At 44.7% G+C, this 12,593-nt stretch overlaps 1 protein-coding gene across 1 annotated transcript; it reads right to left on the bottom strand.

Annotated features, from left to right (window-relative positions):
- Positions 1 to 9,546: 9,546 nt before the first annotated feature.
- Positions 9,547 to 11,491, bottom strand: LOC123173603 (cytochrome P450 71A1). The gene is made up of 2 exons (XM_044589935.1): positions 10,489 to 11,491; positions 9,547 to 10,357 (listed from the first exon to the last, which is right to left on the bottom strand). Exons 1-2 carry the CDS (start codon positions 11,416 to 11,418, stop codon positions 9,749 to 9,751), a joined length of 1,539 nt encoding a protein of 512 aa, XP_044445870.1. The 5' UTR covers positions 11,419 to 11,491; the 3' UTR covers positions 9,547 to 9,748.
- Positions 11,492 to 12,593: the final 1,102 nt, after the last annotated feature.

Below are 12,593 nucleotides of genomic sequence, written 5' to 3'. Positions count from 1 at the left end.
GTGGTTGCGTCTAAATCTACGCAAGGGAAACTTACTAGCGCAGGATCAGTTCTTTCACGGGCCCTTTTTTAGGCAAAGTTTTTTCACCGGGCTAATACACAGAGGACACATACGTGGGGGCCCCTATGTTCCGGGGGCCCGGGGCGGCCGCCCCCCCTGCCCCCCATCAGGGCCGGGCCTGCCTATAGCCATCGGAAGCAAATAGTTGATGAGCGCTTCTTCGAAAGCCTTTCCATGATTATATGAGATGGGCTGAGAGCATACTATTTAGCATGCTCTTAACTGTCATCACATGTCGCGTTCTGAAAGTTTTCTTCAGATTTTTTAATACATTATTATTTTGCACGCGTTTCTGGCTTTTTAGATTGTTTTTTGGGTTTTTTTATTTTTATTTTTTTTCAGCTGCCTTTCATAGCTTTTTGACATAAAGTCTTTTTTTACGAAAAAACATTTTTCCTGTGAGAGGTATGGTTTTTCTTCCGCAGGAAGCACTGTTTGGCTTTCGCGAGTGACGCGGCCGTGCCTCTCGGAAACGACAAAAAAATATTTCTTTTTTTTCGTGAAAGACATGGTTTTGTTTTCACGAGAGGCACGATTTTGTTTCCGCGAGAGGCACGGCTGTGCCTCTAGGAAATAAAAAAACGTGTTTTTCTTTCTTCCTTTCGTGAGAGGTATGGTTTTGTTTCCACGAGAGGCATGGATTTGATTTCACGAGAGGCACGACCGTGCCTCTCAAAAACGGCTTCTGGAAAGGGAAAAAAGATGCTCATGGTTCGTTTTTTGGTCCAGTTTTTCCGGAAAAAAGATCGTTGAAACCTATCAACATGGGATATAGTCTTGAAAATCTTGACGTGAGGAATTCAACGGGAAACCGGTTCCAGATTTACGCACGGTTTAAGAAATACGAATCTATAAAAAAAGGGAAACTCCCCAGTTGCGGTTCGAGATTTACAGCACCCGCTGATCATCCAGGAAGCTCGGATCCTCTACGACCATGCCACAACGGCATTGGCGTTCATCTACGCGCCAGCGATTTTCCCCTCCGCGAGCCGGTGCTCGTCGAGGAGCCGAAGGTTGTAGCTTTGGTCCTTCTGCACCTGCCAGAATACCAACACCGGTAGCGTCGACTGGTCTACTACCATTACGGCATTGAAGTGTGCCCGCGCCTGCTCCAAGGTGATGTAGCCATGCACCAGTGAGGGCGGTGGCGCCGACTCATCGTCATACGCCTCGTCCATCGTCTCGTTGACGCCGTTGTCCTTTGGCAAGCGTGTCGTTAAGCCAACCTCTATCTGACCAGCACGACGGACTTGCCAGTGGCCACAATGCCAGCCAGCTTCTACTTCCGTTCGGTGGAGAGGCTATCCTACAACGCTTTGGAGCTCGAGGTAATGGCGAACATGGTGCACGTAGAAGATCGGGAGCGGAGTTGTAGTGCAGTGCGGATTGTGCCGGCCTGGCCACGTATAAATAGCGGGCGCCGGCCAGTCCAAGCGACGGGTGATGTGAATGTGAGCGTCCGAGTGGGTTTCTCAGCAATCACACTTGTTTGATGTTGGCAGGCGGACAACCATGCATCATGTTTGAATGCGGAGAGAATAGTCACACCACGTCGCTCCAGCATTGAATAGATACAAACACCCGGACGTGCGTGTGGGTGGCACTCTTGGCTGGTGCACCACTTCAATGTCGATCTAGTTAGAAGTCATGTCTGCTCTGGATCAGTAGGAATGTGGTGTTGATGCTCTAGAGCAGTGCCGATTAGCATGAATGTGCGGCAATCGCTTTGCGCCGAAGAAGGTTTTTGGTGTGTCCGATGTGTGCGTGGGAGCGGTCAGACGCCCGCATAGCAACCTAATTTGCCTTTGATTTGTGGAAAACGAACATCCACACCGGTTCACAAATGTGGTACCACGTTAGTTGGCAAAATGTGCCTGGACCACTTGGTCTTGACTAAACCTAGGCATGGGTGGCCCAACCTGATAGGCCCGGCCCAAAGCCCGACATGCGGGTCGGCCTTGGACCTTACATTGCAGCCTGAAGCCCCGAAAAGCATGGCAAAACATGATTTCAAGTTTGTTTTTTAAAATATAGGCATAGCATTATAATATTAATCTTTGGAAATAATTATTTTATTTTTTATAACACAAAAAGTAGGCATTTTGCCGGGCTGCGGGCCAGGCAGGCTGGGCTTGGGATTTTGTGGTCATGCTTTTTGAAACCCGGCCCGGCTCAGAAATGCACTGGTCTAGTTTGGACAGATGCGAACGGGTTGAAGGTCGCGTTGGCGATGCCTTTATCCAACAAGGCAACACCCAACATTGTAGGCTTGAGCATTGGTTTCGTTAAAGTAATGAAACGAGTTGTTTTTTCAAGCAATGAAACGGCTAGATGATGGTGTAAAGGAAATTGATTAGTGCCCAAAACGCGTGGATGTGTACGTGCAGCCTTGGCCCATGTCACCTTCTTGCAAAATCGTTTTGGACTTGACACTAGGAGCTTACCTATAGCCATCGGAAGCAAATAGTTGATGAGCGCTTCTTGAAAAGCCTTTCCATGATTATATGAGATGGACTGAGAGCACATCATTTAGCATGCTCTTAACTGTCATCACATGTCGCGCTCTGGAAGTTTTCTTTAGATTTCTTAATACATTATTATTTCGCACGCGTTTCTGGCTTTTTAGATTGTTTTTTTGGTTTTTTTTTGACTTTTGGGTTTTTCAACTGTCTTTCTTAGCTTTTCGACATAAAAAAGTCATTTTTTTTGTGAAAACACGTTTTTTTTCTGTGAGAAGCATGGGTTTTCTTCCGCGGGAAACACAGTTTGGCTTCCGCGAATGGCGCGGCCGTGCCTCTCAGAAATGACAGAAAAACACGTCTTTTTTTTCTTCCATGAGAGGCATGGTTTGCTTCAGCGTGAGGCACGATTTTGTTTCCGCGAGAGGCATGGCTGTGCCTCTAAGAAACGAGAAAACATGTTTTTTCTTTCTTTCTTTCATGAGAGGCATGGTTTTGTTTCCACGAGAGGTATGGATTTACTTTCGCGAGAGGCACGGCCGTGCCTCTCGGAAACGGCTTCCGGAAAGGGAAAAAAGATGCTCCTGGTTCGTTTTTTGGTCCCTTTTTTTCTGAAAAAAGATCGTCGAAACCTATCAACATGGAATATGGTCCGGAAAATCTTGACGCGAGGAATTGAACGGTAAAACGGTTCGAGATTTACGCACGGTTTAAGAAATAAAACGAATCTAAGAAAAAAAAGGAAACTCCCCAGTTGCGATAAGCGGCGCCCATGCAGCGTGTCACTTGTCACAACCTGAGAAGAGGGAGTGATCTTTGGGAGTACTCCTTAACTAGTGATTTTGATATGTATATCTATATCTATTACCTACTGATCTGGCAAGGTACATTTCTTAGATTTTTTCATCCGTTCACAACCGAAATGATTTTTATCTATCCAAGGTGATACTCAACTTTTGTCGCGAATTTCGTACTTGGGCCATGCGTGCTGTGGCCCAGCGAAGCCAGCTCACGCAGAAAACCCTATTTGTCGGACGCTGCGGCAATTTCGAAGCTTCGCACAGGGTGCCCCAAGACTGGGCCGGTCCGTTTTCATTTTTCCGTGTTCTGTTTCCATTTTTATTTTTCTGTTTCTTTCCTATTTATTTGTACCTTTTCTCTTCCATTTTTTCTTTTTCCCTTTTTAGTAAACTTAAATTTTTCAGAAAGCATTTCAAATTTCATTTTTACATTTTTTGTAAATGTTTAGAATTCGAAAATTTGTTCCCGTTCTGAAAATGTTTGGAACTTTAAATTTTTGTTCTTATACCAAAATTTGTTCAAAATTAGAAAAAATCCCGTATTTTTATAAAATGTTTGTACTTTCCTAAATTGTCGATATTTTCTAAATAAAATTGCATTTAAAAAATGTTCCAAAATTAGAAATTATTCTTGTTGTAGTGAAATGCTCACAAATTCAAAATAATGGTCATGTTTAAAAAGCACATTCCTAAAATTGTAATCAATGTCCAAAAAATGTTCCCATTTTAAAAAACTGTTCACAAGTGCAAAAAACGTTCGTATTTATATAACATGTTCATGATTTCAATTTATTTTGTGATTTTTTAAAAAAAATTATGTTTCAAATTATGTTTGTCTTTTTCCAGAATTGAACAAAATGTTCAAAAAAAAACTTTGTATTTTTGAAAAGTGTTCGGGATTTCTAAAATGTCATGTTTCCAAGAATATTAGGAAATTCATAATTATTAATATAATTTTCAAAAGTTCAGAAAAATCAATTGATATTTTGAATCTAACACTATAGTATGTTCTTAAATGTTCGGCTGGCCTTTGGTTAGCAAAGCCCGTTTGTTCGTGTAGCTGGCAACATGTGGTCGAGTTTTTGAGGTCTTGAGTTCGATCCTTCAACTCATCATCTCTCTGGATTCTTTACACACACATTACAAACACATGTCGTTTTGGTGCCTGCCAGTGGGCTGGCTCAGACACGAACTGTGGTGTGTCCCATGCATTATTTGACAATAAAAGAGAATATGCTAGTCGGATCTAATTGAACTAAAATTGTGTACACGTGTCAATAAAAGAGAATATGTTAGTTCGACGCTAACTAAAAAAACTATAGGCACGTAAGCGCTAAAATAATCGAAAAAAATAAATGCTGATAAAGAAGGAACCGCCTGGTTATGCGCTAATTATGACAATGAAATGAGATTTATGCACAATCCATCTGGTTATGCCGTTATAGGAGAGAGTGGCCAAAGTAATTGTGCCCCGAAGGTTGCTGTGCAACCACCAAATGTGAAGGCAACCACAACCTTGACACGGAGGCGGACCCGGAGGAAGAAAAAACACGACTTGGGTGGTCGCCGCCATGCCGCCCCGACCACTATCAAGATCTCGAAGGCCAAACCTAACACGCGAGAAGACCATAGCTCCAAGCTCCGTCGCCACACCACCGCGGAGACTGTTTTTAGTGGACTCTTTCGTTGCTTCTTACAAAAAAATCTCTCCCTTTGCAACGCACGGACATATGTGCTGGTCCTTGCTAATGGTAGGATGGGGACTCCTATTCGGGTCTTGAATCACCCATTTAGGGCTGCTCGTGCTCGCAAGAGACCCTTAGCGGGGCGGCCCAGATAACTGCTAAAAAAGCAAACACTAAAAATGGAAGTGTCCAAACGAAAATGGAGAGCCAGGATTCAAACTTGGGACACCAAGGTCGACAGCGTGACGGGAGAACCACTAGGCTGAGCTCTCTTTGTTGTTTACTAGCAGGGGACAGCTATATTTGACTAAGTACTCCCTCCATTCCTTTATACAAGAACACTTCATATTTCTATGTCTAATTTTGATCATTAATTGTACCAACAATAACTGAGTTATATGTTACAAAAAGTATTTCACTGGATGCACATTTCAAAAAACTTTTCTATGATATATATTTTATGAAATATAATCCATATTTTATTGATCAAAATTATAAGTCAAAGTTTGACATGAAAAACGAAGTGGCCTTGTATAAGGGAATGGTGGGAGTACGAATTATTAAAAAACCCTAAATTTCAAGAGAACACATCTTGCTTTATTAGTAGGTATAGATATAGATATAGACTTGCAACTATTTCTAAACAAATATGTTTTTGTTTTTTGCTTATATTAAATAAATACATAGCAAATTCCTCGTCAATACTCTAAAGATTGTAAAACAAACCTTTTTGTTTGTAAAACTGGTTACTTATTGTCCAGTTGACACAATAACAAGCGATATACTTACAACTCAATCATTTATAACTAAATCAGAGTCAAAACAAATGATTAATTATCAAATTGCAGTGATCTGAACACTCCTCACCCACTCACATCCACTTTCGCAATGATCTCGGCCGGTGGTAATGCGTGGGGGCAGCGGCATCCATCTCCCTCCTCCTCCAACGGCAGTGCGCAGCGGGTTGGCGGTGGCCAGGAGATCTCCGGCGGCCGTTTGACAGATGAGATTTGGCTGCGATGAGATCTGATCTGGGCCCGAGGGGTTTAGATCGAGATCCACTGTGGCTGCACCTCGTCTCGACAATGGCAAGAGGAGATCCCCCTGGGTAATCTTCGCAGCACGAGGACGTACGGGTCTCTTGGCCCGGGCATGGTGGTGGTGGCTGCCTCTCCATCGAAGGCGGTTGACCAGGCTGGTAGTGACGGATCTTGGATCCCACCATTAGCACCGGCGGCGAGTTGGGGAGACATTGTCGCCGGTGAAAAGCGAGCCGACTCCGGTCATGGCGGGCGGTGGCGGCGTCTACGTCGTTACCTTGATGAAGGCATCGTCAAGCAACTATCGTCAACCTGCTCGTGCCGCTCCAGCAGAAATCCTAAGATCTCCGGATCGGATGATGGAGGCGCTGCAGTGTCGTGTTCCTTATTGGAGGCATCGTTTGTGGAGCGGCGCCGGATGGAAGAGGTGTGAGATGGTGTGGCGTGCCTTCTCTCGTGTCGACGACGGCGGGTCTCGGCGGCATGGAGCAGCTGGATCTCGTCGGTGGGCGTGTGATGATGGACGAGCGCAGGATGGTGGCGTTGTCTGGCGTCGTGGTGGCGCCGACGGCAGCTAGACCGAGCAAGGTAGATGCAACAGTACATCACTGAAGATGGATTGATGGCAGGTGGCTGCGGCGGCCTCATACCCGGCAGGCGTCCTGGTTGAGGAGTGCGCCGAACTGATGGGTGCCCCATGCCCGGTAGGCGTCCTGGTTGGGACCTCATGTCTTAGATGTTAGGTTTGGCTGCGAGGTTTGTTTGGTATTAGGCCCAGACTATCGGCATCTCTATATCAACTGGATAGGAGTAGCGACAGATATTGTCTAGATGATGGCTTTAGTCTTACTGTTGTATGACTTTATAAGGTCTTGTATGAATAATTAATAAAATCGCTGCATGCATCGTCGAGATACAGAGACCGAAGGTCCTCCATTTCTAAAAAAAATAACCTTCACCACAACCGCTTCCTTTTTTTTTTTGCGTACATCACAACCGCTTCCTCGGCACAACAACGTTTTCACTGCAGCAAGTCTACAATTATTTCGACCGAAGCCAACAAGGAAGGCCATAGAAGGTTATCTCATTCCAAAATAGTTGGAAGGTAAAGTGAACTAAGCCAATAGATTAAGTGAGCAAAGTGGCCATGGGCAAGGCAGTAACGAAACACGTATTGCAACAGATATTACACTGGTTTCGTGGTAAGGATCAAGGCAAACTTAAGGACATGAGAAATCCCGTTGGAATCATAACATCGAACGACTCAGGGTCCTGCCCGTGCGCTAGATGGAACTGCCGCGGAGGCCCTTCCATCTTTTCTTTTCTGCGCGGCCAAATCGCTCTCGGTTATGAACGTGCTAATAACGTTTTATAGAGTGAAAGCAAAGTAGACAAATGAAGAGTGTGAATGATTCTCTAATTTTATTGCAATGCGGGAGACTCACTTATATACATGATGAATGGATGGAGAGACACCTTTTCTTCAACAGACACCTCCCGGGAGGCATCCCGTTATGTAATTGATCACATGTTTCATTGCTCAACTGATCTTAGCACTATAGGAACATTTTAGCCTTTTCACAACAACATTGCCCCACAACTAACCTTCATCACAACCGCTTCCTCGGCACAACAACGTTTTCACTGGAGGTAAATACACCGTTGGTGCTTGAACTTATCACGGATGTTCACTTTAGTGCCTAAACTTGAAAAATACATTGAACTAGTTCCATAACTTGACATGAGCGTGCAAATACAGTTCAAATCTCTTTTGTATACGCACACGATGCTAACAAGGCATTCCGGCGTGGCATGGGGCCCGCTGTCAGCTATTGAATGACAGGGCGTGCGGCCTATTTTTTGGAAAACCCCTTAAAACTATTTTCTTAGAAATAGGACCTCACAGATAAACGGCTGAAATAAAACTGAAAGCTAGACTGGTAGGGAATCGAACCAGTGAACTACTGTTAGCTCGCGGCTAGCCAGTCAACCGCAGCACAGTTGTATAGTCAAAACTGGATTCATGACCATTATGTACACTAGGCGAAACAACATAAATTAAAGGAATTTAATAATCCAGCAAAAAATAGTGTCGGGTCTGTGACCCAAACATCCGACAAAATGTTATATATCAGCCCTGGATATCACTTCTACCAAAAAGGTCTCATGTTTCTAAGTATAATTAATATTTATGACTATATAGCGAACATGATTTCAAAAAGAATTTAAATTTTACATGTCATTTTAAAAATAATTCATGTGTTATTTTAAAACATATACATACAATTTAAATATTTACGAACTATAAAAATGTCTATTTTATTCAAATATTATTCATGTGAGGATCTGCAATCTGAGGGCGCACTAGGTTCGCTTTTTTTAAAACACACACAAACTTTTATATATTATATAAACTTTTTAAAACAACACTTTTTTTCTTAAAGTATGAACACTCTTATGTACTACATAAATATTTTATTTATAACATGGAAATGATTAGAATTATATGGGAATCTATTTAAATATACAAAACTTTCTTAAGTTACTTTAATATTTCATTAAAAATGTGAGCACTTTTAAAAATTGTAAAATTAATTTCATTTAATATTTAACATATATTTTTAAATTATTTGTGCATATATTTTATTAAATCATATGAATTTTTAATGTACTTTAATTTAATTATATATATACTCCCTCAATTCCAAAATATAGTGCGCCCGCGCTTCCCGAGGTCGAACTTTGACCACAAATATAACGAACAAGACCGATTGCGGCGGGAGAAAAAGTTACATAATTAAAAACTTCTTTCGAATACGAATTCACTGATATAATTTTTGCTCCCGCCGCAATCGGTCTTGGTAGTTAAATTTACGGTCAAAGTTGAAGCACGGGGATAGAGGAAGCACTACATTGTGGAGGGAGTATATCATTTATAACACACAATTATAATTTACATATTTTTACAAAAACTGGAAAAAACTGAAATGTTGAAAATGGTCCATTTTACCCACACAAGCCATTATGTTATATAAAGAGAAATTTATCCTTTGTAAAATTACATGTTCTTGGTTGGAGTGGTATTTGTGGCCGCTATATAGTATTAGGGTGCAGGTTCAAATAATTGACCAGGCACTATTTTTGATCGAATAAATTAATTTGTTTATGTTGTTCAACCTGCTGTATAAAAAGCATGTGAATATATATATGACTAACAAATTTCACCTTGTCTGCTGGTTAGCCACTCCCACATGAGAGGCACAGGTAACAGGTTCGATCCCTCACCCAATTAGTAATTTTAGTTTTGTTGTGTCTCACTGAGGTCTTTTATGTAAGGAGAGAACAATTCCAGGGGTTTTTCCACATAAACCAGGACATTTGGGGTGCCTCGTCAGGGCCGTGGACGTATACATTAAAATGTGAACCGTATTTGCACGTCCATGTCAAGTTATGAAACCAGTTCAATGTATTTCTCAAGTTCAGGCACTAAAGTGCACATTCGTGGCAAGTTCAAGCACCAGTGGTGTAATTACCTCTTTTCACTGCAGCAAGCCAACAACTGTTTCGACCGAAGCCAACAAGGAAGGCCATAGAAGGTTATCTCAGTCTAAAATATTTGAAAGGTAAAGTGAGCTAAGCCAATAGATCAAGTGAGCAAAGTGGCCATGGGCAAAGCAGTAAGGAAACACCTCTTCCAACAGATATTAGAGTGGTTTCGTGGTAGTAAGGATTAAGGCAGACTTAAGGCCAGGAGAAATCCCGTTGGACTCTATGATCTCAAACGATTCAGGGTCCTGCCCGTCCGGCAGCTCCCAATCAAAATGGTACATCATGTTTGCCAGCGTGAGCTCGGCCAGACGCGTTGCGAAGGCAACGCCGGGGCATCCCCTCCTTCCGGCACCGAAAGGTATGAACCGGGTGTCCCTACCGCCATAGTCGATGTTCTCCCGCATGAACCTCTCCGGCCGAAACTCCTCGGCGTGCTCCCACGTCTTGCCGTCTCTCCCAATCGCCCATGCGTTGACGATGACCCGGGTCTTTGCCGGGATGTAGTAGCCGTGGAGCCAGGTGTCCTTGATCGACTCGTGCGGGACGAGGAGCGGCACCGTCGCGTGCAGCCGCAGTGCTTCTTTCATGGCCGCCTTTAGGAGGCTCATTTTCTCCACATCCTCCTCCATGACTCCTGCTCGTGCACCGACAACCCGTCTCACCTCTTGCTGCACCTTCTCCATTTCACTTGGGTTCTTGACAAGCTCGGCCATGGTCCATTCTATCGTCTTAGAAGTCGTGTCTGTTCCTGCCAGGAACATGTCCTGCCATAATTAAGAGAGTCGTGTTAGCACTTAACACTATGCTAGTGGTGCCCTCCTATTAGCAGGTAAGGTAATTAAACATGCTGTTTTTAGGGGTAATTAAACATGCTGTTGATCGACTTAGGGCTTACCGAGATGATTGCCTTGACATCAGTCCGGTCCAGCTTGAACCCCTGGTCACCATCCTTGACGATCGAGAGCAAGTCGTCCAGGAGGTCACCAGCCTCGCCGTCGTCGTCTCCTTTGCTTCTCTCGTGCTCCTGGACCGCTTTCTCGAGAATGTTATCGAGCTTAGCCGCCGCCCTCTTCACCCTCGCGTCGAGCCCCGTCGCCCAGTCCACCCAACGGAGTCGAGGAAACACGTCGCTCACGGCGATCGTACCGAGCAGATCGCTGATCTCTCCCATCATATCCCGGAGCATCCCTGGTTCCACTCCTCCGAGCTTGTTCCCAAACGCCGCCCTCGAGATGACGGTGTTGGTTAAGCTGAGTATGAGCTCGGTCACGTTGACTCCCCGGCGCTCGCCGCCGTTCTCCTGGGCGCCACTCGCCGTGCGGATCCGTCCCACGAAGCGCGCGACCTCCTCCTCCCGGAGCGTGCGGAAGGAGTCCACACGCTTGGCGCTGAGTAGGTGCACGACGGCGATGCGGCGGGATTGACGCCACCGCTCGCCGTAGGGGCTGAAGGCGATGTCCCTGCAGCGGTAGAGCGTGCCGCAGGCCGTGTGCTGTTGCGGCCGGCTGCAGAAGACGTGGTCCTGGGTCCTGAGCACGGCCTCCGCGAGGGAGGCGGAGGAGACCACGATGGTGGGCACGGAGCCGAGGCGGAGGAGGAAGAGCGGGCCGTAGCTCTGGGCCAGCGCCTGCAGCCTCCGGTGGTGTTGGCCCGTGCCGAGCTGGTGCAGGTTGCCGATGATGGGCAGCGCCGGAGGCGAAGGCGGTGCTGCACGAGCGTCGCCATCCTTGCCGCTAGTTCTGAAACCTCTAACGACGAAGGCCAGGCAAGAGACCACGAAGACGAGGCAGAGGACTAGGGTATTGTCGAGCTGAGGAGAAGCCATGAGCGCTAGCAGAGCGTTCGTCCCACAAGGCCACAAGACTGCAGCACGCTTGCACACGGCGCCTTAACTTAACAGAGCATGCGTACGCAGGCGTGCGAGTGCAACGTGTACGGACCGAGAGAAGCTTGCATGTCGACGCGAGATAAGGCTCGCCGGAAGAATCTGTGGCGTTCCGTCGGCCATCTGGCGCACGGAAGGAGAACGACGACAAACATGCGTGTCCCGCTCGGTAATGCGTTGCTGGACGGCGGGGAGGCCGCGGAAATCTGCCGCTTTATCCGCAAAACCGGCCAAGATCCGTACGTGAGCGGTGAGCCACGCAGTCGCAGGCGTGCGGCGGCGTGTTGGCGTGATCAGCTTAGCGAAATGAAGGCCCATGCATTCTTAGGCCTTGTACAATGGAAGATGCTTAGGGAAGGTTTTAGGGAAATAAACCAGACTTTTCTTAAATATTGATATTTATTTGTACAGGGTAGACGCTTAACTAAACGTGTCTCGTGTAGAAATAGCCACCGATACTTCAGAAAATCTCGGTTTATTTTTCTAATTACCCCTCTAACCATCTCCTACAAGGCCTTACTGGAGGCGGCAGCTGGGCCAAGTCCACTTTTGCGAAAACCTTGGGTTAGGGTTACTGTGTCAAGCTGGGCTATGAGTCTGGCTCAACTGGGAACTGCGAACAAAGATATACCCCATGCTGAGTGAGCGTCAAATTCTCAAAACCAAAAAAGTGCTGAGTGAGCATCAGTGGCACCGAGTATGTCCTGGAGTAAATAATAATTTCACTTGTTGTATAAAAAGAGTTGAGTTATTACTTCAACTCATAATTGGTAGTATAATAATAATAATAAATAAAATAATAAAAATATAATAAATAGTTAATATATACCTCCTCTAAAAAAGGTTAATAGAAACCGGGCTATCAACTGGACCGTTAACATTACCATAACTGAAGTTATTATTTTTGAATCTCGAGCTACAAGTAAAATTTACAATTCAAACTAAGGCAAGCTATCTTACATTCTTATTATTAAAAATCTATTTTAAGGGGTCAATAATTTTTTTTAATGTAATGATTTATCATATAAACTATTAAACATATTAATTATAAATAAATAAGGTGTCTTTAATACACTCGATTGAACTTTTGTATGCTTGTTGTGTGACCATAGAAG

Source organism: Triticum aestivum, chromosome 1A, assembly GCF_018294505.1.
Source record: "Triticum aestivum cultivar Chinese Spring chromosome 1A, IWGSC CS RefSeq v2.1, whole genome shotgun sequence".
NCBI classification, from domain to species: domain Eukaryota; kingdom Viridiplantae; phylum Streptophyta; class Magnoliopsida; order Poales; family Poaceae; genus Triticum; species Triticum aestivum.
This window is presented reverse-complemented; position numbering and strand designations above follow the sequence as displayed.

What these genes read in the sequence shown, in the direction of transcription:
- LOC123173603 (XM_044589935.1), bottom strand. Translation starts at nt 11,418, where the DNA reads ATGGCTTCTCCTCAGCTCGACAATACCCTAGTCCTCTGCCTCGTCTTC. An exon ending in ATGTCAAGGCAATCATCTCG is followed by an intron (nt 10,358 to 10,488) that starts GTAAGCCCTAAG and finishes TAATTATGGCAG; the next exon opens with GACATGTTCCTGGCAGGAAC.